General features: G+C 49.0%; 4 protein-coding genes across 4 annotated transcripts; 2 read left to right on the forward strand and 2 right to left on the reverse strand.

The window, feature by feature from the left end:
- Window positions 1–6,340: 6,340 nt before the first annotated feature.
- NCS54_01376100 (Hypothetical protein) lies at window positions 6,341–13,660 on the forward strand (the record flags this gene model as incomplete). The annotated part of the gene is made up of 1 exon (XM_053158934.1): window positions 6,341–13,660. One exon carries the CDS (start codon window positions 6,341–6,343, stop codon window positions 13,658–13,660), a length of 7,320 nt encoding a protein of 2,439 aa, XP_053014909.1.
- Window positions 13,661–14,692: 1,032 nt separating this feature from the next.
- Window positions 14,693–16,468, reverse strand: NCS54_01376200 (Hypothetical protein; the record flags this gene model as incomplete). Its single annotated transcript, XM_053158935.1, has 2 exons — window positions 15,607–16,468; window positions 14,693–15,522 (listed from the first exon to the last, which is right to left on the reverse strand). Exons 1-2 carry the CDS (start codon window positions 16,373–16,375, stop codon window positions 14,693–14,695), a joined length of 1,599 nt encoding a protein of 532 aa, XP_053014910.1. The 5' UTR covers window positions 16,376–16,468.
- Window positions 16,469–18,439: 1,971 nt separating this feature from the next.
- NCS54_01376300 (uncharacterized protein) lies at window positions 18,440–19,354 on the forward strand (the record flags this gene model as incomplete). The annotated part of the gene is made up of 1 exon (XM_053158936.1): window positions 18,440–19,354. The coding sequence occupies one exon, from the start codon at window positions 18,440–18,442 to the stop codon at window positions 19,352–19,354; it is 915 nt and encodes a 304-aa protein (XP_053014911.1).
- Window positions 19,355–19,718: 364 nt separating this feature from the next.
- Window positions 19,719–20,552, reverse strand: NCS54_01376400 (Hypothetical protein; the record flags this gene model as incomplete). The annotated part of the gene is made up of 3 exons (XM_053158937.1): window positions 19,719–19,812; window positions 19,859–20,390; window positions 20,426–20,552. The coding sequence occupies 3 exons, from the start codon at window positions 20,550–20,552 to the stop codon at window positions 19,719–19,721; spliced, it is 753 nt and encodes a 250-aa protein (XP_053014912.1).
- Window positions 20,553–21,327: the final 775 nt, after the last annotated feature.

Consider the following 21,327-nt stretch of genomic DNA (forward strand, 5'->3'; position numbering starts at 1 on the left):
AAGATAGCCATTACATACGGCATAAGGATCTGTTAATTTTTTATTTGTCTTGTGCCGATTTCACGATGTTAGAGTCTCTGTGATTTCGAACATGCCGATTGGTAGTCATTTCTCTGGCCACTCTCGTTTATTAGGGGACTGAGGAGCTGTGATGTGTCCCGGCCTCCCCGTCGACCCGTGTCTTCTCAGAATTCACAGACAGAATGGATGTGATTTCGTTGAGGTTCGCTGCGGCGGTTTCCAGAGTTGCGATCACGTACAAACGATGTGAATTCTGTTGGCCGCTTACTCTGAATGGCTTCGGATGATCGGACTGATAGTTTATCCTTGGCAAAACACATGGCATTCTTGGTGTGTGTCCTAGCGCGAGACCATTCCCCTTCCTGTCATCATAGAGGTGCTAAAAATGGTTCGATCACTGCTGATCTGGAATTCAATAGTTATAAGAATTTTATGATACTGGTTAAATTTATCACACCTGTCACAACAATAGTGTTAACCTTCTTTTGCGTGGCTTGCATTATCGGGGGCCGACCAAGGCTCGCTGTCACATAACGATGCAGATCTAGATAGTTTCCACTAGCACTGCAAAGTTCTCGCCCCAGAGCAGCAAATGTGTTGGTGGCCCCTTACTATCATTCTAGACTATGAGATGTCTCAAGTTAGTGGCGACCTGGAGACTAGAGGCTTTCTAGATTAGTGTAGTAGAGTGGCTGAGCTGATAGTGGCCAAGAACGGTAGATGTGTTGGTGGCCCGTTGCTGCCATTCCAGACTATCAACTAAATGTCTCAGGTTAGTGGCGAGCTGAAGACCCGAAACCTCCTTGGTTAGTGCGGGTAAAGTGGCTGAATTGATAGTCCTCAACTACTAGCGACACAGATCAAAATGGACCTTGTAACTATAACTGAAAGAGAGGGTTGGGAGGATACATGTGGGACAGATCTCAATTGATGCACATGCAACCATCTCAATGGTATGTGAACTGTCGAGTCTGAGCACTGGGGGTCAGATGATGGCGGGTGAGGGAGTATTGGCTGGCTGCATTCTCTTAGATCACGTACTTGCCGAAACTGACGACCACAGTCTGTTAATGGATGAGCCGAGAGATTTGAGATTTAGCATGATGTTATATGAGCTGTTTCTTTACAAATACCGTGGGCCGGGACTTAATATTCTTCTTTGCCACTTGTGTTGCTGAAACCATCGCCCAAGTATTGTATTTTCTCTTGCCTCTTATTACAACTTCTTCTTACCATCACAATGTCGTCTCAAATTCAAGCTCCCGTTTCGGCTATGCAGATGAAAGATGTCGATTCCCGATATATGCTCCAAACTAGAACCAACACACAGCCTTGGGATCAGGTTACCGGGGTGTCCCAGGATATTGTCAATAAGAATTTCGAGAATCTCTTCCGTATTTACCCTCAGATGAGTTCCATGGATGCCATGTCCTCGCGTGGCCGTATTGTGGCAAAGCTAGAACCTCCAAAGATTCTTATCCCAGCTGGAACTTACGGCAGTAACACCTCCGAAGTCTTGTTCCTCTTACGGTTTGTTTGTCTGTGTCTGGGAGAACTTAATTTGCACTGACATCTACTGGTATGAAGCTTCAAGTCTGGTTCCGTCTATGACGAAGAGGGCATGTTCCTTGTTGAAGACCTTGCCGGCTGGGTCATCGCCTATTCCGTCCCACTCAAAACGTTTTCAGATGATCCAAGCAAGGCGAAGACGTTTACGAGCAATAACGAACAACAGCGCGAAGAAGCTCTGTCGCAGTCACTCAGGGAGCGCCTGAAGCTCAATGGCAAGGAATTACCTGGCCAGTACTCCATTGAGAGGCTGTACGCCAAGCTCTCAAGTAAGATACCAGCTATACTCTCGCCACAAGAGAACATTCACTAATCTAAATGTCACAGGTGCCAAGTTTAGTGATCCAGATACGGCGCATTCTGTAGCTGTCATCGACGGCGAGAAATTAGCATGGTCCGACTGGGCTACAGACAACTACGATGCTTATGATAAGTTGAAGAGTTTCATTGAAAGATGGGCCATAGACCAGGACAAGAACGGTCGTAACGCCATGGGCTACAACATCCAGCTCAAAGGTATGTTTCTGAAGTCGACATATGCCAGATTCGATAGACTAATTCTTGTATTTTATAGATTTCAAAACACCCCTCCCGCCCACATTTGGTAAGACAAGATACACCTAAATGAGTCCTTTTAGCCCTGAATTCATCAGCAAGGCTAATGTTGCTTCGCAGAGCCAACCGACTTAGTCTACCAAACCCATGCCTACAAGTCAGCGCCGTTATGTCCAGATGGAAAGACAAGCGAGGGTGGATTCGGCGGACGAAATGCACTACTCTACTGCGAAATGGTAGAGCATCGACAGCGGCCAGATGACTTCAAGCTGGTTTGGTCGGGAAACTTTACGACTATGCCAAGCTCCCCAGGCGCCTCCGACGCCATTGAGGGGACATTTCTCATGAACCGCGACGTATTCCTGGAGCGTTTCATTCTACCAAAGATCCGCCAGCTAAATCAAGCCAGCGAAATCTGCCATTTGCTGCCACGGGGCGAACAAGATGGTGATCGGATCAGTTGCCATGCTCCTTACACGACCTCGGTTGATCATAACTTATCAATCTCTTCACCTTGCTATGACTTTATTAATATCAACAAGACAAACAACATCGACCTCACCAACGGTTATCGATTCAAAAAGGTCAATATCCAGCCTCCTGATGACAGTTGGGCTACGAAGCAGAACAGTGTAGCTGGCATGTCGAATTTCCGCGGGAAGATGCGAGGTTCGTGCAAATTACTTTCTAATTCTGTATGGTGGCATCATGTCTCACCTCTCTCTAGATGAGACTCAGGTCAGCGTGACCTGGCAGAGGGGTTCTCCAATCCTCACGATTGAAGGAACGATGACGAGTCATGAGGTGATGGAGTGGGATCAGGGTGGAGATCCAAATCTGACATCATGGGAAAGGAGAAACCTGTGGGCCTTTCTCGAGTAAGTCCCTAAAGTTCGTTCAGACGAGACACACTGACGAGAAATCCAGTGATACATATACAGCCAAGTGGAAGATCACAATGACTTTTTGTACTATCCCGGGGCCGAATAACAACGGCATCCTAGGTGTCAAGTTTGACACTGGAGACGATCATTGCTGTGGTGTCAGCGTTACCTTGGCCAGGGATCACAATAACTTGGAGGAGAAGGGTCGTGACCAAGCGATGCTGAAGAGCTTCAAGGCCCGCTTCAGCGAAATTGTGCCCCAGATCACAAGGTCTATCGAAGAAAAGGTTGCACAATCCGGAGGCTTCATATTCCCTGGCAACGGAGTTTTTAGCTTCAAGAACCCTGCCTTTACCCAGTGGGGAGACTTGGTGGCGGAGATCGATTATCTGCCGTAAGACCCAAAATCCTCCTCATGATAAGCTCAAACTAATGATAGTATCACAGACTCAAGGCGGACAGTATGGTTTTAATTCCTGCACCCACTGAGCCTCTGGTCGTGAAGCCACCTCCTATCAAGATCGAAACCCCAATCATGTCCGCGCCCCCGGGCCAATACACCCTGAACTGGATCTCTAACCCGGAACCATGCATCCTCAAACCCAATCAATACCAGAAACTTGTGTTCCGTGGTGTCAACGAAACTGGCAAGCCAGTGGCTTTCAAGGAGATTCGATTGACATTCACGGCCAAGAAAGGCCCTTCCAATCTGTTTTACACGAGCGATTTCTTTTTGAAGGGCCAAGAGCCTAAATCAGGGCCCACAGAGAAGTCGACGTCCAGCGCAGCGTCGCCCGGGGCAGCAGCTAAGGTGAGCTCCGAGACTCAGACGAAAACTACTGCTGGCGATGCTTCGAACAACACGCCTGTGCAGAAGAACGGTGAATCTGGCCTCGCCAGTGACACCTCCGCCGTTCCAACGGGTGACACCGCCAAAGCACCGGTCTTGCCTGCGCAGAGTACTACTTCGGACAAACCCATCGATGCCACCACAGATGCTGGTGTCTCTGGGAAGGGACCAAGTGATCAAGCAGAAGGTCCGGGGTTGTTGGCTCGTGCAAAGCATGCTATTGCGCAAAAGTTGAAGGGGGCTCCAGAAGCTGCTGAGGAGCCTGAGAGCGGTATTGTGTCACTCGGGCAGTCACCTGGCAAAACAAGTGCAACTATCAAGCTCGTGTGCCAAACGAGAAACAGGGTAAGCAGCAAGTCAAAGCTGATTAAATGGCTCGTCACAGTCGACGACATTTCAGATACGCTACGACTCGAGCCGAATGAGTGGATTGAAGTTGTTCTTGAGGGTCGTGTCAATATGGAAGGAAGCTACAGCGTGGGAATCGATGAAGAGTATGTACAACCAGATGGGTTCCACTGGAGCGGAGACTCGCCAGTCATTGTCCGTTAGGCTGCTGTGTTGCGTTATTTACTGTGTCAAATTCTTGTCTTAGGCGCACATAATGGAATGACCGTTATCATCTCACAGACTGCGACGGAATGTAATGAGGAGGTATTGACGAGCACTGCCCAATTCATCCTTGGTTCATGACGTGAATATGAACCTGGGTTGGGCTTTTGCCATCATTGACGCGGCACATCCAATATCCTAAACCACTGACAGCCTCATCGTAATGATCAGCATTAAAACAAGCTCACCACAAGCATGGATGCTCTCGTCGCATGACGCCCGCGACTCTGAGAGAGCATTAACATCAATTAGATATGTCATCGAGTTGCTCTTTCCGCCAAGGCCCCACTTGGTGATTGGCCCTGTTCGAGGACATCCGAGAGTTTGGATGCACAGAGGCATGTGTCATGATCTACTGGAAATGGTTTGGCGACCACCCACTCTTGTGGAAGGTTATTTAGGGTTACGGACTGATATGAATGTTGAAAGATGGCCATGTACAAGTAGAAAACATATGGCTTTGCAGTAGACAGGCAGAGGTCTCTCAGCTAGCCACACGTAGCTGATATGACATGCATTCCATCAAATAGCCATGCCGTGTATGGCTATACCAAAGCGGCCCGGGGCGGTGCTTCCGGGTTTTCAAAGTTCATTAGCACTTTACTGGTCAATTTTCTGTCATCTTGAGCGATATACCGATGCACGGCTTTAGATAAGACACTGGAACGTAAGACATATCTGAGCGGGCATGTTCACAAGAACTATCCACATACAGTTGTCTAATCATCATAGGTGTGATCCTGGGCCATGGGAGAAGCAACACGAACCATTGTGGTATCCCAGCGTTGAGACTGTGGCTGGCTGATAAAACCAACGGGGAATGCGCACTAGTAGATATGCATGTAGTATGTCTAAAGTCGGTGGGAGTGTCTCCCTATCAAAAGCCACGCCACCAATCCTCCAATGTGTCTCACACGCCCAGATGTTTGCTATTCGCGCTGTGACTTAGCCAGTGTAGTCCAGAACGCAGGACGGCTCGCTAGCGACCGGCGCTTACAGCACCTGGCGCATACTATCAAATGTAAAAACCGTGGAAGGCATGGTGTTTACCAATCATATTTTTACCTACTTAGGTAGTAGATGTTCTTGCCAGCCACTATTTTGAACCTTTCTCAATCTGGATAACTCCTGTCTTAGTGATCAGACCCTGCTGCATGGACTAGTCAGTGGCCAGCTCAAACTGGCTATGGTATCGACTTGGTGCATAAACCAAGACACTCATACGCAATAGCTCACAACTGTATCCAGCTGATACCTCTCGAGACCATAGTGAACGAGAATAACACTTGCCTATAGAGGAATAGTTCCTGCCGTAAACGGTACTCAGCCAGCCCTGACCTGTTGCAGCTGCCAAGCGGGCGGAGTCTTTCGAAAATCACGCTTTCACGGGGGGTCGAGAACCAGTCACACTGGCTACTAGTGCAGGTGGCCGGTCATTTGTCCCGCAAGCTAAGTCGTCAACGCCATGGCCGAGCCGTGTTTATCCCACCCGCATGCCAGCTGGAACAGCAACGTGTTATTGGGATGGGTCATGCGTGAGAAATGCACTACGCCCAGTGTTGGCATACGCCTTCGAATGGGGAAACCTTGAAGTGAGTCAAGGGAAGAGCGTGACTTAAGCTTGTCCGATTCTGACAACTTCTGTAACCATCAACCGTAGCACGTTGGCCAAAGAGACAACCAGAAGCTACCGTTACAGACAGTCTCTAGGTATAAATATGTATATGTATAGGACTTCTTCGTTTATATCAGCCATCTTTCTACCAAGAACCGAACCCGCCTATGAGATAACTTAGGGCTCTTCGATCCTTTACACAGTCGAGTGTCGTTCATATTCAAATTACCAATCATGCCACCTGTTTTCCATCGCCCACCAGGTCCTGGCGGGCCGTCTACGCAGAAAGCCAAAGCAGGAGTAACGCTACCAACCAGCAAAGACAATACGGCTGCATCAAAGAGTCACATGCTGGCACCTTCCAAGACCTCCAACTCCTTCTCCCCTCGAACTCGGACGCTGGGTGAAGGCGTCCCTGGTTTTCGTACCTCCTTCGATGTCTCAGGAAAAGGCGGCGGCGCCTTTAAGCCTATCAGTGAGAACTTCTCTGTGAGCCCTGCGAATGGCACCATGTCGTTTGCGCTGCCTATCTGCACATCGCCAAGTCGCGGTGGGTATGAGCCTAAGTTGTCGCTCGCGTACGACTCCGGTGCAGGCAATGGCCTCTTTGGATTTGGATGGAGTGTCTCACTCCCGTTGATCCATCGGAAAACGACGCATGCTGTTCCGAGATATAACGACGATGAGGATGATCTGGCCATGTCTGGAGCAGACATCATTAGAAGATTGAATGACGACGGCACCGCTGAGACAAGAACCGAGTCGGGACCGGAAGGCGAGTTTGATGTCGCCATCTACCGTCCAAGGTTTGACAATGGCTCTGTGCGGATCGAGAGATGGGCTAGGAAGGCCAGTCCCACAGACGTGCATTGGAGGACTCTCACGGCCGATAACGAGACGGCAATCTATGGCGACAATGACCACAGTCGAATCATGGACACGTCTAACGGCACAACACGAATATTTTCCTGGATGTTGAGTCGGTCTTATGATGCATTTGGCAACGCAATCGAGTACACATATAAACAGGAAAACGCCAAATGTATAGTCGATGCGGACGGAATCATGCCTGACTGGGAAATGAATCGAACCCAGGACGCGAGGTGCCGTCAGAAATACATCAAACGAATCAAATACGGCAACAGAGTTCCAAACCGCGATCTGGCGACATGGGAAGCATCAAAGTGGCCCCAAGACTGGATGTTTGAACTTGTCTTTGACTACGGCGAGCACAGTGGAGCCAGCCCGAGTACTGTTGAGTCTCATGACTGGCCGGTTCGTCGGGATGCTTTTTCTCAAAGCCAGGCCGGATTCGAAGTGCGGACCTATCGGCTCTGTCAACGTCTACTGATGTTTCATCATTTCCCCAAGCAAACCAAGGAACCAGAGAATCTCGTCTTCTCAGTATCTATACAATACGATGAGTCCCCCCAAAGGACTGTGCTGAGAGGCTTATCGATGAGTGGACATGCTCTCGACAAGGACGGCCCTGAAGATATTACAAGGTACAGGTCAGAGAGTCTGCCTCCGTGGTCATTCGAGTACACGCCGACGCCGGAATCCAGCCACTTGGCAGCCTTGGAAGCTAACGTTTTCAATCTTCTTGAGTTACCTGATCCAAAATCAAAGGTCTCGGAGTGGCTGGACCTCGACGGTGAGGGCATCCCAGGGCTGTTGATACGATCCAACAATGGGACGCTCTGCTACCAACGCAATAAAGGCCCGGGTTCTTCAACTGATGAACCACAGTTCTGTCCGCCAATAGTACTTGGGCAACAGCCGAGCCTAGTAGGCGGCACGTTTCAGGATCTTGATCGGAACGGACATCTCAACTACGTCCTGCGAGACAGCAAAGGTTGTTTGCAGGGCTTTTTTGAACGAGGGGAATCAGACACATGGAGTACATACTCCAACTTCCCCGAGACCCCTAGTGGGGATACATGGCCAGACAGTGTTGCGATTGACTTGACCGGCGATGGTCTAGTTGATACGCTGTGTGTGGCGGACGACTCGCAGGCGCTGGTCTGGCAGCAGAACCTCGGTAAGAAGGGTCTCTCTGGATACAAACGCATTCACCAAGTAAATCCGAGCAGCCTGCCACGCTTGACCCAAACGCCTGACGCTCAGATTCATGTTGCAGACATGACAGGTAGCGGATTATCAGACGTGGTACAGGTCTCAGCAACATCAGTCAGATACTGGCCAAACTTGGGTTACGGCAATTTTGGCGCTGCGGTTGACATGGGCAACCCGCCTTTGCTTTCGACAGGCGGGGAGTTTGACCATGCCCGCGTACGGCTCATTGACGTGGACGGCAGCGGCACGACAGATCTACTCTACGTTCTTCCTACGGGAGGAGCAGGTCTGTACTACAACCTGAGCGGCAATTCCTGGAGTGAACAGGTCTTCATTCAAAATCTCCCATTGATCGCCAATCCTTCTTTGGTCTTCACCCTGGACATTCTTGGAAAAGGAACTGGTTGCCTATGCTGGGCCGATACGTCGGATGGAACGAACAGAATCAAGTACCTTGACCTCATGGGAGATACAAAACCACACTTACTGCAGAGCTATAGCAACGGACTAGGCGCGGTCACATCTATAGCATATACGCCATCCACCAAGTTCTTTCTGGACGATGAAAGCAGAGGTCTACCGTGGTCAACGAAGTTGCCCTTTCCTGTCCAGTGCGTTGCCAAGGTGGAATTGAACGATACCATAACGGGAAATCAACACTCCACCGAGTACATCTATCACAATGGATGCTATGATCAAGTTGAAAAACAGTTTGCTGGGTTCGAGATGGTGGAAGAGTTTCATCGGGAGAAGCTCATCATCGGCCAAGACGAAACATGTGAGCCCCCAGTCACACACACTAAGTCATGGTTCAGCGTTGGTCTGGGCCTGCAGGTGGATGAATCTCGCTTTCTAACCAGGCCACTCGTATCATCGAATCTTCAGGATTCTAGCGACAGCGACCCCGCAGAACACTTACAGGCTCTCCGAGGAGTGAATTTGCGCTCTGAAACGTACAGCCAGGACGGAACAGACAAGGCCAGCCTACCATTCGTGGTCCAGGAACTTTCGTACCAAATAAAACTGCTCCAGTCACAAGGGCCGAACAAGTATTCCGCGGTCCAGGTCAACCCAAGAGAGACGCTCTCTAGGCAGTATGAGAGAAACATGCAAGACCCGCGGACCACGCACGACATTATCCTCAAAACCAACCTCTTTGGCGACGTGGAGGAAAGTTTGCACATTGTTTATCCTCGTGCCTGTGTGGAGACTACGTTTACGGATGTCGACAAGAACCAAAAGGCCGGGAATATGTCACACACCCAGATCTGGTACACCGAAGACGTTCAAGAGCGATACAACTTTCGCAAGCCAGCGGCATGGAGGCAAAGAGAGTATGAGATTCTAAACTTCTCGTTCAACGGAACCCTGACTGTTGAGGAAGCTCGCAAGTACGACTTCCAAGTGCTTCCCACAGCCAAGTGCCTGGCGACATGGAAAGCTCTGCGAAGCGAGAATAGGGCTTTTTACAAAGACTCGCTTCTCGAAAAGCGGCTTGACGAGGGCAAGCTACAGGCACATTCGCTACTAGACCAAACATACACTCTTGCTTTCACGCCAGACATCATGGCCCAAGTCGAGCTGGGCTTGCGCAGCTGCAGTATTGGGGGCTCGGTGAAGGATCTTTTGGCACAGGGCAAGTATGTGAGTTTCAATGACAGTGAGGCTTGGTGGGCTCCATCCTCACGCTCCCTCTTCTATCGTCCGGAAAGCGTGGGGTCGGGGGAGGAGCTCAAGCATGCCCGCGAGTCATTTTACACCCCTTCATTCTTCGTGGACGTCTTTGAGAACGTGTCACGGATCAGGCTGGATGAGAACTTCCTGCTCACCGAAGAGATGGAAGACGCCTTGGGAAGCATAACGTTGTTCAAGAACGACTACGAAAATTTACAGCCCGTTGAGATTACCGACCCGAATCTCAACACCGTGCAAGTGGTACTTGATCCCTTGGGCCAGATCCTTGCCGTTGCAGCTCTGGGCAAGGGTTCAAGAGACGAAGAAGAAGCGGATAGTGTTCAAGACATGGTTCGAGACGTTAGTCTTGAGGATGCCGAGAGGATCCTTCTTAATCCTGCTGGAGAACTTGCCAGGCGTGTTCTCGGAAATGCAGGAAGTAGAAGCATTCACTGCATCAATCGCTACTCCCATTGGAAAGCCCGGCAGGTTGTTCAGACAAGCTCCGAAGTCTTAAAGATCAATCAGACGTCGACTGCTCCTGCGCCAGCATTCACCGTCCACATGACACGCGCTCTTCCAGCGGGAAAATCGAGAATACCGGAGATTCGCGTTAACGTTTCCTATATGAATGGCCTTGGAGGTCCTTATCAAGAGGTGCATCTGAATGATCTGGACACCTTTGAGAAGACATGGTTAATCCCTGGCCATTCGGTATCGGATAAAGCTGGCCACGCTATCTGCACATATCACCCTTGCTTCACCACCTCGCCAGCACCCCTCCCAGTCCAGCTTATGAAAGCCAATTCCGTCATCGCTTTTCACGATGCTATGGGTCGTAGCGTTGCCTCGCTCGCAGCAGACTGTACGTGGACAAAAACGGTCTTTAATCCTTGGGCTACAGTCGAATACAACGCCGGTGACTTGATTCTCAAGTCCAGACCACAAGACGATCCAGATGTTGGCCACTTCTTCACTCGCATTCGAGCTAGCAGATACTCAAGGACTTGGTACGACAAACACAGACTCGGGACGCTACAGGAGAAGCGAGCTGCCGAAAAGTCCTCCATTTACTCTGACACCCCTGTCGTTACTCACATCGGTAGCTGTGGGCTTCCGATCCGTACTGTTCGTGTGGTTGATGGCGAGATGTATACGCGCAGCTCTGCTTATGATGTGGATGGAAACAAAGTGCGAGATGTCGACTCGTACGACCGTCTTGTAGAAAAGATGGTTTACGACAAACTCGGTCGGATGCTGCAGAGTAAAGGGATGGATAAAGGTGAATCATGGGCTCTCCATGATGCCCAAGGCCAAGAGTTTCTGGCCTGGAACTGTCGCGGATACTCATTCATGACCCGGTATGACGGTATGCGCCGTGAGATCGAAAAGTTGGTGCAGAAAGGGACAGTGGCGTCGAAGTTGGTCACGAGGATTACTTATGGGGAGAGCTGTGCTGACGCACCGGTTCTCAACCTGAAGGAGCAAGTCTGGAAAGTGGAGGACCAAGCCGGCGTTCATATGAGCACCCGTTACGATGTACGCGGTCGTTGCCTTGAAAAAACATTCCAGTCTACCCAAGAGTACAAAAGGGTGGTTGACTGGAGGTCCAATAACTTGTTGGAAAAGGCAATCTACTCGCATACTAGCAAGTATGACAGCTTTGGCCAAGTACTCGAGGAGAAAGACGCTCAAGGGAATCGTACCCGAAGACATTTTACGCGACAAGGGCACGTCGACAGTGTCGAGTTCAGTTCGAGCAAGGAAAACAGCTGGAAACCATATCTCTCAAATGCAATCTTTTCCGCCGATGGACTGCCTCTGAGTATCACGTACGGAAACACAGTCACTACGCAGTTCGTGTACGACGAAAATTCAAGAGAGCTCCTTTCTCAACAAACCGTGCGCGGGTATCGTGGCAGAAGAGAGCTTCTCGAGGACATCACACACATCTACGACTGCCTTGGTCGCCTTATCTTCACTTATGATAAGTCTGAACAAGTGAAGTACTTTAAGGAAAGCCGCATCAAGCCTGAATGGGACTATACGTATGACCAAATGGGCAACCTGATATCTGCCACCGGAAGGGGCCAGCTCTCATCAGCACTTGGCAAAGGTAATCAGCTGAGCCCTCACAGCGCCATGAATGGGCTCAGTCCAACGCGCGGTATCTCTGATGGCAACTTGCTCTATCAGTACCTTGAGACGTACAAATACGATCGTGAAGGCAACATGCTTTCGACGAAGCACGACGCGCCCGCAAGCAAAGGCGTCACGGGATGGACGAGGAGCTACTTTTACGAAGAACAGAGCCTCCTCAGTGACGACCCGCTCGTCAAAAGCAACCGCCTCAGCAGAACAGCAATTAGTGGCAAGGATGAAGGCAGATACGCTTACTCTGCAGATGCTGGACTTGCGGGTTGCATGACATCACTTCCCAAATTCTCTGAACTCGATTGGAACATGGATAACATGCTTTCATTCTCGTCTACCCAGTATGTCAACTCCGGCACACCAGAGAGGACATACTACGTCTATGGTCACACAGGCAAGCGCGTACGAAAGGTGACTGAATCCGCTGCTAAAGCTGACGGGGAGCCTCGCAAGAAAAAGGAGACGCTGTTTCTCAGTGGTGTCGAGTTTCAAGCCCGAAGCGACGGGTCTGATTTGTGGATTGCAAGTGTCGGAGGTGACAGTGCATTGGCCATGGTAGAGGTCAGCAGCAGTCGTCAAAGACCCTTGATACGTTTTCAGACTGGAAACAACATGGAACTGGACGACCAGGCCCAGCTCGTCTCGTACGAGGAATATTCTCCCTTTGGCAGCGTTACTTACTCGGCCGTGCACGGTAATGTCGAGGCCCCACGAATCTATCGTTTTGCCAAGTACGAGCATGACCGCGAAACGGGACTGTATCATTGTGGACACCGTTACTACTGTCCGTGGGTCAGCCGCTGGACTTCACCGGACCCCCTTGGCGACGTAGATGGGCCAAACCTCTACGAGTACGTCAAAAATGACCCAGTCAACTCATATGACCCATCTGGGACCTCTAAATTCAAGAAAAAGCTTGCATTGCATGCGGCAAAGAAAAAGGAGGCATCAGAAGCAGTCGACAACAATGCCAACGCACTGTCTCCACTCGATCAAGAGAATGCAGGCCTCGACAATATCAAGAGTAAGGCAACCGACATTCTACTGAAAAGGATACAAAAGACGAAGGAATTCTGGACTGGCATTGCCACAAAGTTCGAGAACAAGATGAACCTTGCCTTGGACAGACTGCGCGCCGCCCATCAGAAGATGATGCAAAAAGTTCGAAAGCCTCCAGGTGATCAGCACCACTTGTTCCGCGATTGCTTTGAGCATTTCTTCACAGCTGCTGGGATCGATCATAACAAAGCCACTCTTTTTTGCGACAAGGAAGTTCATGATAGGATTGGCCCTATTCACGACCGGGGCTGGGAGGAGTACTTTATATCCAAGCTTCACGAAGCTTTCCCACATACTAAAGACTTACCGCAGAGGTTGTTCCGGCAAGCGCTACGTGATGAGATGTATGATTTCTCACAGGCTCTCATTGAAACAATCGAGGCAGATCCGGCCAAGTACCGGGAGGAAATGATGGGGCAGCTGGTTGAGAATATGTTGGAGTCCGGCATGAATCTGACGCTAGTGACAGCGTCTATTGCTCCCTACCAGGTCCCTTACGAGTATAGAGGTGAGAGACTTACGTGGGAAAAGTACATGGGCTTTCAGAGCACGTACAGCGCGCCTCAACAGATGGCAGACAATATAGTTTAGGATGGTGGTTTTGGTATACAGTAGTAATGGTGCATCTTGCGGCGTGCTTGATTGTGGTGAAGGTTGGGCGACCGGGAAGGTCGGATACGGAGCGGTACATGCATTTAAATGTTTAGATGGAGATTAGGCAATTCTGTTAACATTGGTTACGATGCTATGACGTGGTAAGATAATGTGTTCTTCGTTATTGTGGAAGCTTGCTCTTGAGGGAATAACTTGCCTGACAGATAGTCGAAATAAGGCTCGGTGTTATGCAGCATTGGGTCTGTTGAGATGCTGTTGTTGTGTAAAACTGTGTTCCTTGGGGTGGCTGCTGACGTCTCTGTCTGCGGCAGGAAAAGTTAAACTAGAAAGTAGAAAGTAAAGAAAGACATATATCGGATGGCCCCAAGGTCTACGTGGTTTATTAGTACTTTACTGATAAGGCAGCCCATATTTTGCTTATAGCTATTAGTTCCCTAACCATAAGACTTATATTAATATATAATATAAAAAAAGTCCATCATAAAAAAAACTATCAATAGCTTAACTAATAGTTTGTATAAATAATAGGCTTATTTTTAAACTTATATATATTACTTTTATTATTTATCCTAAGGCTCTTTCTTTTCATTTTTCTAAGCTATACTATAGTCTGTTTAATTAGGTATAGTTTATTTAATATATTAGAAATCTTCTAGTATTCTTCCAACTAGTAATTAAGTATATATAACTACCCTTAGAGCTATTATATAAGGTCTAATCTAATAGTAACTAGCTAATCCTAAGATTATAAATTGCGTCGTTTAGCAGAAACTAATAAATACTAGGTTACTTACTCCAAGTAATACTATACGTCCGAAACCTTGCAATTATACTAAACTCAGCATTCCCTAGTCCTATTTCGTTTCTGTGTCCTTAAGAAAAGAACAGGCATTGGGCTTCTAGACATAGCAACTCAGTTGGATGATTTCGCTACTATATTTTAACTCATCTCGATAAGGACTGCCGGCCGGACAGCGAAGACACATGGAATGTCTTTTGTGTCCGCTTTCAGACCAACTTCGCCTGCATCTTCGAGACGTGATGCATCCAGAACCTGGATACCCTGTAACCTATCCACATAAAAGCGCACACAGCACTTGATATTAACCAGAACTTTCCGAAATGCGGGTTTCCGGGGCCCCAGCTCGTCTGCATACCAAGAATAGCAGCCAAGGCGTTGAAGGGAAGTGCAACAGTGGCAATGAGAGTCAAGAAAGATAGTCTATCATTCTGCTTGATGGACTGCTCCCCCGCCCGAACTTGCATGATAGAGGCGACAAGGTCTAGAGTCTGGGATAGCCGGGCTCCATTGTTGTCTATGGTGCTCCTAACCTGTTCGAAATCGGCTTTCATCTCGGTCCTTGCTTTCTCGGTAGCAGGTGAAGGTGTTTTTGTCCAGGCGTAGGGCAAACAGTCGCGGAAGAGCTGCAACTGTTCGTCAACTAAAGCCTGGTACTTGCGGATCCGACGACGCAGAATGAAGAGCTTCTTGAGGAACTTCTCAAGTACTTCTATGCCGACCTCACCGTCTTCCAGTCTCCACTCAAGGGTATTGATGTCTCGCTCGATGTAGGCGCTTGTGGAAATCCACTCAGACGCTATGATGCGAGCCACTGCTTGAGTTACGACGAGGGGATGGAAATCGCCCCCTTGAGCAATCTCACGCACTATAATATGTGCTAGAGAAGCCCGGTAGGTGGATCTGGGCTCTTTCTCCCTCTCCATCACTTTGTTGGGTAACGGACGGCAGATGAAGGACCGGTACGCCGAGTCGGCTCTGGTGCCGTACATGGTTTCGCCATCCTCAGCTTCGAAAGGAGGGTCAACAAGGATAATTGCTGCATTTATGTTATCCGGTGTTCCTTTAATTTCTTTTCTCTTTTCTATTATCCGTCAAAAAAACTCGAGGAAGGGCACCGTACCTGTGGTCCACGCTGAATAAGTAGCGTCGTCGGGTTGTTTGAACCAGATAGCGGCACAATGACGTGTCATTGCAACGTTGTCGAATTGTCGTCCCCCATTACCTAATTTTCGGGCTATGGGGACATGAAGTCCCGCTATCCGTTCGACGTTCATTTTCTTCATATCGGGCTTCATTCGCTCGGGAGCTTTGCAGTAATCTTCTCCTCTGTATTCTCTCGGACCGACAAATCGCAAGGACATATGATCGCGGCGAGTGTTCATCGACTTCAGAGTGGGTAGGTGCCCTTCGATACCCTGGTGACGGTACCATGCCGTGGGAATCAGGTCGGGCCTAGACGATATTTCCTCCTTCGTGACGTCCATCTCAGCCGGCACTGCATCGATGTAGTCGAGGAAAAACTCAGGATCGACATTCAAAAGCCCCCCAAAGACACGGATTACCTTCGGAGTTACATTTTCGACTATAAAAATTTGCCGAGTAGAACCCGTATCGATCTTAGAAGCGAGTTCATATTCCTTTATGTCGCGGGCAAAAATCAGATTGCCAGGCGTATCGAATGATATATGGGATATTTTTGCCTCTCCGACATGGAACGGAACACTGTTTGGGGCTGGATAGCTATCGAGATGAAGAAAGGTGTCGAGAACCTTGTATCTTAAGAAGATCCTTGAAGTCTTCGCTTCCTCGGCAAGGGACGCAACGAAGCTGACGTACCGGTCTTCCGCCTTGTCAACCACAACCTGCGCGGCGGTCATATCTGTCGCCATCTTGAAGAGAGATACTACGTCTAGCACCTTGCTTGACCTAGCTCCCTTAGTTTCTTCACACGAACTTCTTCTCCAGCTCCTGCTACGTCCACCTCCACACACTTAAATACATAAAAGCAAAAATGCCCCAGGTGTCAGCAGAGCCTATCGCACATCCAAGCAATGGCATCTGAGTCACTCAGGCGCAGTTGGGCATGACGTGGATCCTACAGGGATAATGTACATATCTCGTCTCGGGGAAAGAGAAAACTACGTCGATCCATTGCCGTTTTTGGTTTCAACGGAAACCCTTATCGGAGACCCAATTTGACGGCTTGTTTGACCGGCTGCAGCCACAACAGCCACGCCGTAGGGGTCGCATATGAGCACACGCCAGTTAGGTGCCCAATTGCAGGCAGCTGATCAAGTCATGGCGGGGACACATGGGTATCAGACCTTCGGTGGCGCTTGATCAACAGACAATGTACGGAGTATTGCCCAACTCTTTGGTGTTGATTGGCTTGAGCAACCGGCTCGACACTTTCCCGCAACCCGGGAGATTTGACTAATACGAGGCGTAATTATTGGCGTTGCGGGCGTTTCCTGCCCCTTCGGATAGCTGGCGGAGGGCTTTTGTAGCTCCAACGGCCTGAAGGTTTGTAATTTTATGAGAGATGGCGGTAAAAGCTTTCACCCACACGCTTGGCTGAGCTGACCAAGCCCAAAGGCCAATGAATATCGCACAATAACCTTGGGTAAAGGCCCGCTTACCCAGCATCTACCTCACTCGATCAAACACGCCACTGACCAGGGTCGGTAATAGGGGTTGACAGACATGTGATGTGTGAGTAACAAGAAAAAAACGAGAATATTATCATCACGGTATTTGAAAAGGAAGTCTGGAGTCATATGACTGCCGTGACTATCGAGAATAAATAATCGTGGCTCCTTGGCGTCATCTGGCTTAGTTTGGGGGTGAAGAACTTTCTTAGCCATTCTAACGCAATCTGTTCATTCGTCCAGCCGTTGGGGGACGGTGTGAAACTCCAGCCGTCTTGAAAGTCCAATTCCTTAGGGAAATATTATTCTTAACCCGTTGCTCCCCCAAAAACCACCAGGGGAGTCAGTACTCTCCCATCTGCAAAGCAATATTCAAGAATCGAAGTCTAGGAACGCGATCCTGGCCATTTCTTCAATACCGGCTTCTTCTCTGCGTTCCCTAGTACGAAACTGTTGTATCTGACTACTTCCATCATGCCAACTTCGTCGACGTTGTACCTATTCTTGCGTCTAATGAATTTAACGGCCGGCATCACCAGTAGCATGAAAAACGCCTTAAAAGGCTTAGTAGAAGCGCCTTTAAACCGGTCTAAATTTATCCTTTTGCCTTGTAGTATCCTTAATTCCTTCTTTAGACTCATTCAACGCTTAATCTAGTTCTTCCCGACGCTATCTTCGTATCTATTACGTCTAGTAACTTTGCTGGCCCAGTCCCGGACCTACTGGTGCATAACAGGGTCCCTAGGTCGTGCTGTATGAGAATCCAGTTGGTCGGATGCTTTTCCTGCACCCGTGATAGCTTCTTATAAGCTTCGTGCGATTCTTTTTTTATAGTACAGCCTTGCAACTTTGCCTTCAAGGTTAAACGTGGGATCTCATGCCGGTCGGCAGCAGAGTTGGCAGAGAACCTGTTGTTGGCGTCGTTGAACGCCGCTTAAAGGTTCTCTTCAGTCCATTTAGGCATACTGAATCGATTTCTAAAGTCGCTTTGCGATAGCTTCTTTTTTGCGCGAGAAATCGCCATTGGAATGCCTGTTGTTATGGTTGTGTTGGTGGTGTGGAGGGGGCCTGATTCTGGGGGTGGTCCGTTTCTGCGTGGGCCACGCTGATGATGGAGGGAAAAACTTTGATCATTTTGACCCCAACACTTCTAAGCACCCCAATTTTCTCCACTTTATGTCGAGAGCCGCAATGTTGCCCTGTCCCATCGTTGTTTTTACTACCCGTTGTCACCTGGCATTTATGTGTCACTTCACATCTCAGGTCCCCAGCCTCTAGTCTCGCCCTTCAGCGCATCCTGTCACCATGATCTTCACCTCAATCGCCATCATCGTAGCTCCCTACCACGTAGGTGTCTACGATCACCGTGTCGGCGGAGGCCCTCTTCGCATCCTCTCTCACGGCATCGATCGGGACCTCAGCGAGTTGGCTCCTGTTTCCTTTATCAACATCGGCCCGGTCGATGAATTCGAGGGCGAGATCGGCAGGACCTTTGAAATTCTCCGCCGTATCTCAAATGCCGTCTCTACGGCTGCGAAACGCAATTCGTTCCCTCTGGTCCTTTCTGGCAACTGCTATGCCAGCACTGCAACTATGGCTGGTCTCAACCAAGCAAAGTCAGGCCAAACCAGCCCCAAAGCTGGAGTGCTGTGGCTCGATGCCCACGACGACCTCGATACCCCCTCGACCCACGAAAACGGATATCTCGACGCCATGGCTGCGTCGATGCTGACTGGCACCAGCTGGCACACCTTGATGAAGACTGTCCCCGGCCACCAGCCTGTGGATGTCAAGCAGGTCATATACTGTGGACTGCGGGACGTATCCGAGCTGCAAACCAAGACCATCAAGGAGGCTGGAGTTGATGTGGTTTGGGGCAAGGCGGACGAGAGGGTGGATTTTACTGCCGGCCTAGCTGCGATTCTAGATCGAAGGCGCGATGTCCAATATGCCCATGTCCATCTCGATTTAGATGTTCTCGACGAATCACTGGGCCGTGTCAACGAGTTCCCATCTCCTGGCGGCTATTTGCCCGAGGATCTGATGGATTTGATGCAGATGATTCCCACCAAGGTAAACCCGACCTCGCTTGTTGTCTGCTCTTTCAACCCACGCCTTGAGGGAGGCGACACGGTAGCTAAACTTGCATGTCAAGCGGTGTTTAGACTCATTAGTGGCTTGAAAGAGAAGGGTGTCCTTACTCCGGATGCTGAGGGCTGAAGTATGAGGAATAAGAGTGTATTTCGCGGTTAGACATTGAACAATTACACCAGCTTTATAAACCCATGTGTACTCCATGCGACTGTCTTGACTGGATGATATGTGAAGCAAATTAACTGACTTCCAAGCCCCCGAAGGCAAGACATATGCTCAACTTGGAGTGCGTGGCCCCGTTCGGTGGTAGCATGACAATGCTCTCTTGAAATGGATAAAACATCTATGGACAGGTAAAGCCTATTACGAGTTCACCTTGTTCCCTTCTTCTCATCCTATTTAGACAGCTCTACCTCCATCAACACAAAGATTTACTCCTGTAACAACCCCCGCCGCGTCAGAACAAAGAAAGAGAGCTGCTTTTGAGATATCATCGACCTCCGCTAGCCGGCCAAGGGGGACATTCGCGATGAACTGTTGGCGAGCCTCTGGACTTATCAGCCACTCCAGTAAACGGCTCGAAACTGTTCAAGGTCAGCATCTGTCGAAAAGGTCCCTGGGGGTACATACAGTCCAGTGCTAGACAGCAGCGGACTGATGCTATTAACTCGGATGCGCGCTGAGCCATACTCAAGCGCGGGACCCTTCGTTGATTTGGAAACCGCCCCCTTAGAAGCGTTGTACCACACGAGCCCCCTACGCGGCCTTTCAGCTCTCACACTGGAAATATTCAGGCAGACGACGTGGTCTTGTTTTATCACTATCGGAAACACTGCCTGGACCGAGTGGAAGATGCCCAGACAGTTGACGTCGAACGTGCGTCTGAATTCCTCCTCGGTCACCTCGAGAGTAGTCTTGTTCCGGTGGCTCGTTCCCGCATTGTTGACCAGGATGCCCAGTGTACCAAAGTGCTTTTCGATATTAGCTATGGCCGCATCCCACTCGGCTCGAATGGTGACGTCGAGATGTCCCGCGATCGCTTGGCCCGGGTACTCGTTGGCGATAGCTTCCACGCCACCAAGCTGGATGTCTCCGATATACACCTTCGCTCCTTCCGCAAGGAAGGATCTAGATATCGCAGCTCCGAAGCCGGATGAGCCTCCTATAGCACTGTTAGCTTGTGGAAACCACATAAACCAGCAAGGGATGAGCGATGTTGAGCTGTTCGATTCTGAATTACTCCACTGTCGCTATTCAGGGTCTCTAGCCTGCATCCTGGTAAAATGATGACTTCATCGCCACGATATGGAGCAACATAGGCCATCTTGACAAGACTGTAGGCTTAGCTGATGGGCAACAACTCGAGGAGGCTATGAGAATTAATGCCCTGTTAACGGTAGTAGCTCTTGGGAATAGTGAGTTGGATGATGTTTAGTTTGTCTAGGACCCCCCTCGACGCTTCTAATTACCTGCTATACACCCTAGTAAGCTAGGAGAGTTTACAGAGTAGTGTTCTAAGTCCAAGTATTTAACCTCGATCTTTTAGCTTAGTTAACCCATCAAGGGCCGGGCTTTAACTACAATAAAGAACACATTATCACTACATCATAGCATCATATCCCAATGCTAACACAGTGGCCTTTTTTTTAACCTTCTCCCGCCTGCAGGAGAAGACTCATACCTAGCTGCATGTATTTAACCTCTATAGCAACGGAATTGCTAAACCTTTAAGGTTCCTATCTGCCCTCCCTTAATGCATTTATTAACTTCTCGTCCCTAGTTCAAGATACTCTGCTTATTTAGAGGAATAAACTATACGCATCTTCTAAATTAATCGCATTCGCCCTTATCACATCTAACGGAATATAGGTTTCCTGCGTTCCTAAAAACTGCACTTCCCGCTCTAATAATAAAGTCACAAAATCCGCTATTTTAGCAATAAATTAAGGCTTCTAAGAGGGTTAGCATAAAGACATAAATAAAGAATAAGGCTAGGAGAGGGTTAATCTTACCTATATTAATATAGCCTATAGTAAAGAAGGTAATAATAAGGAAAAAAATAAAGAGCTATATTTTAATAAGTATAGTTATATATATAG

This window comes from Fusarium falciforme, chromosome 12, assembly GCF_026873545.1.
Source record: "Fusarium falciforme chromosome 12, complete sequence".
NCBI classification, from domain to species: domain Eukaryota; kingdom Fungi; phylum Ascomycota; class Sordariomycetes; order Hypocreales; family Nectriaceae; genus Fusarium; species Fusarium falciforme.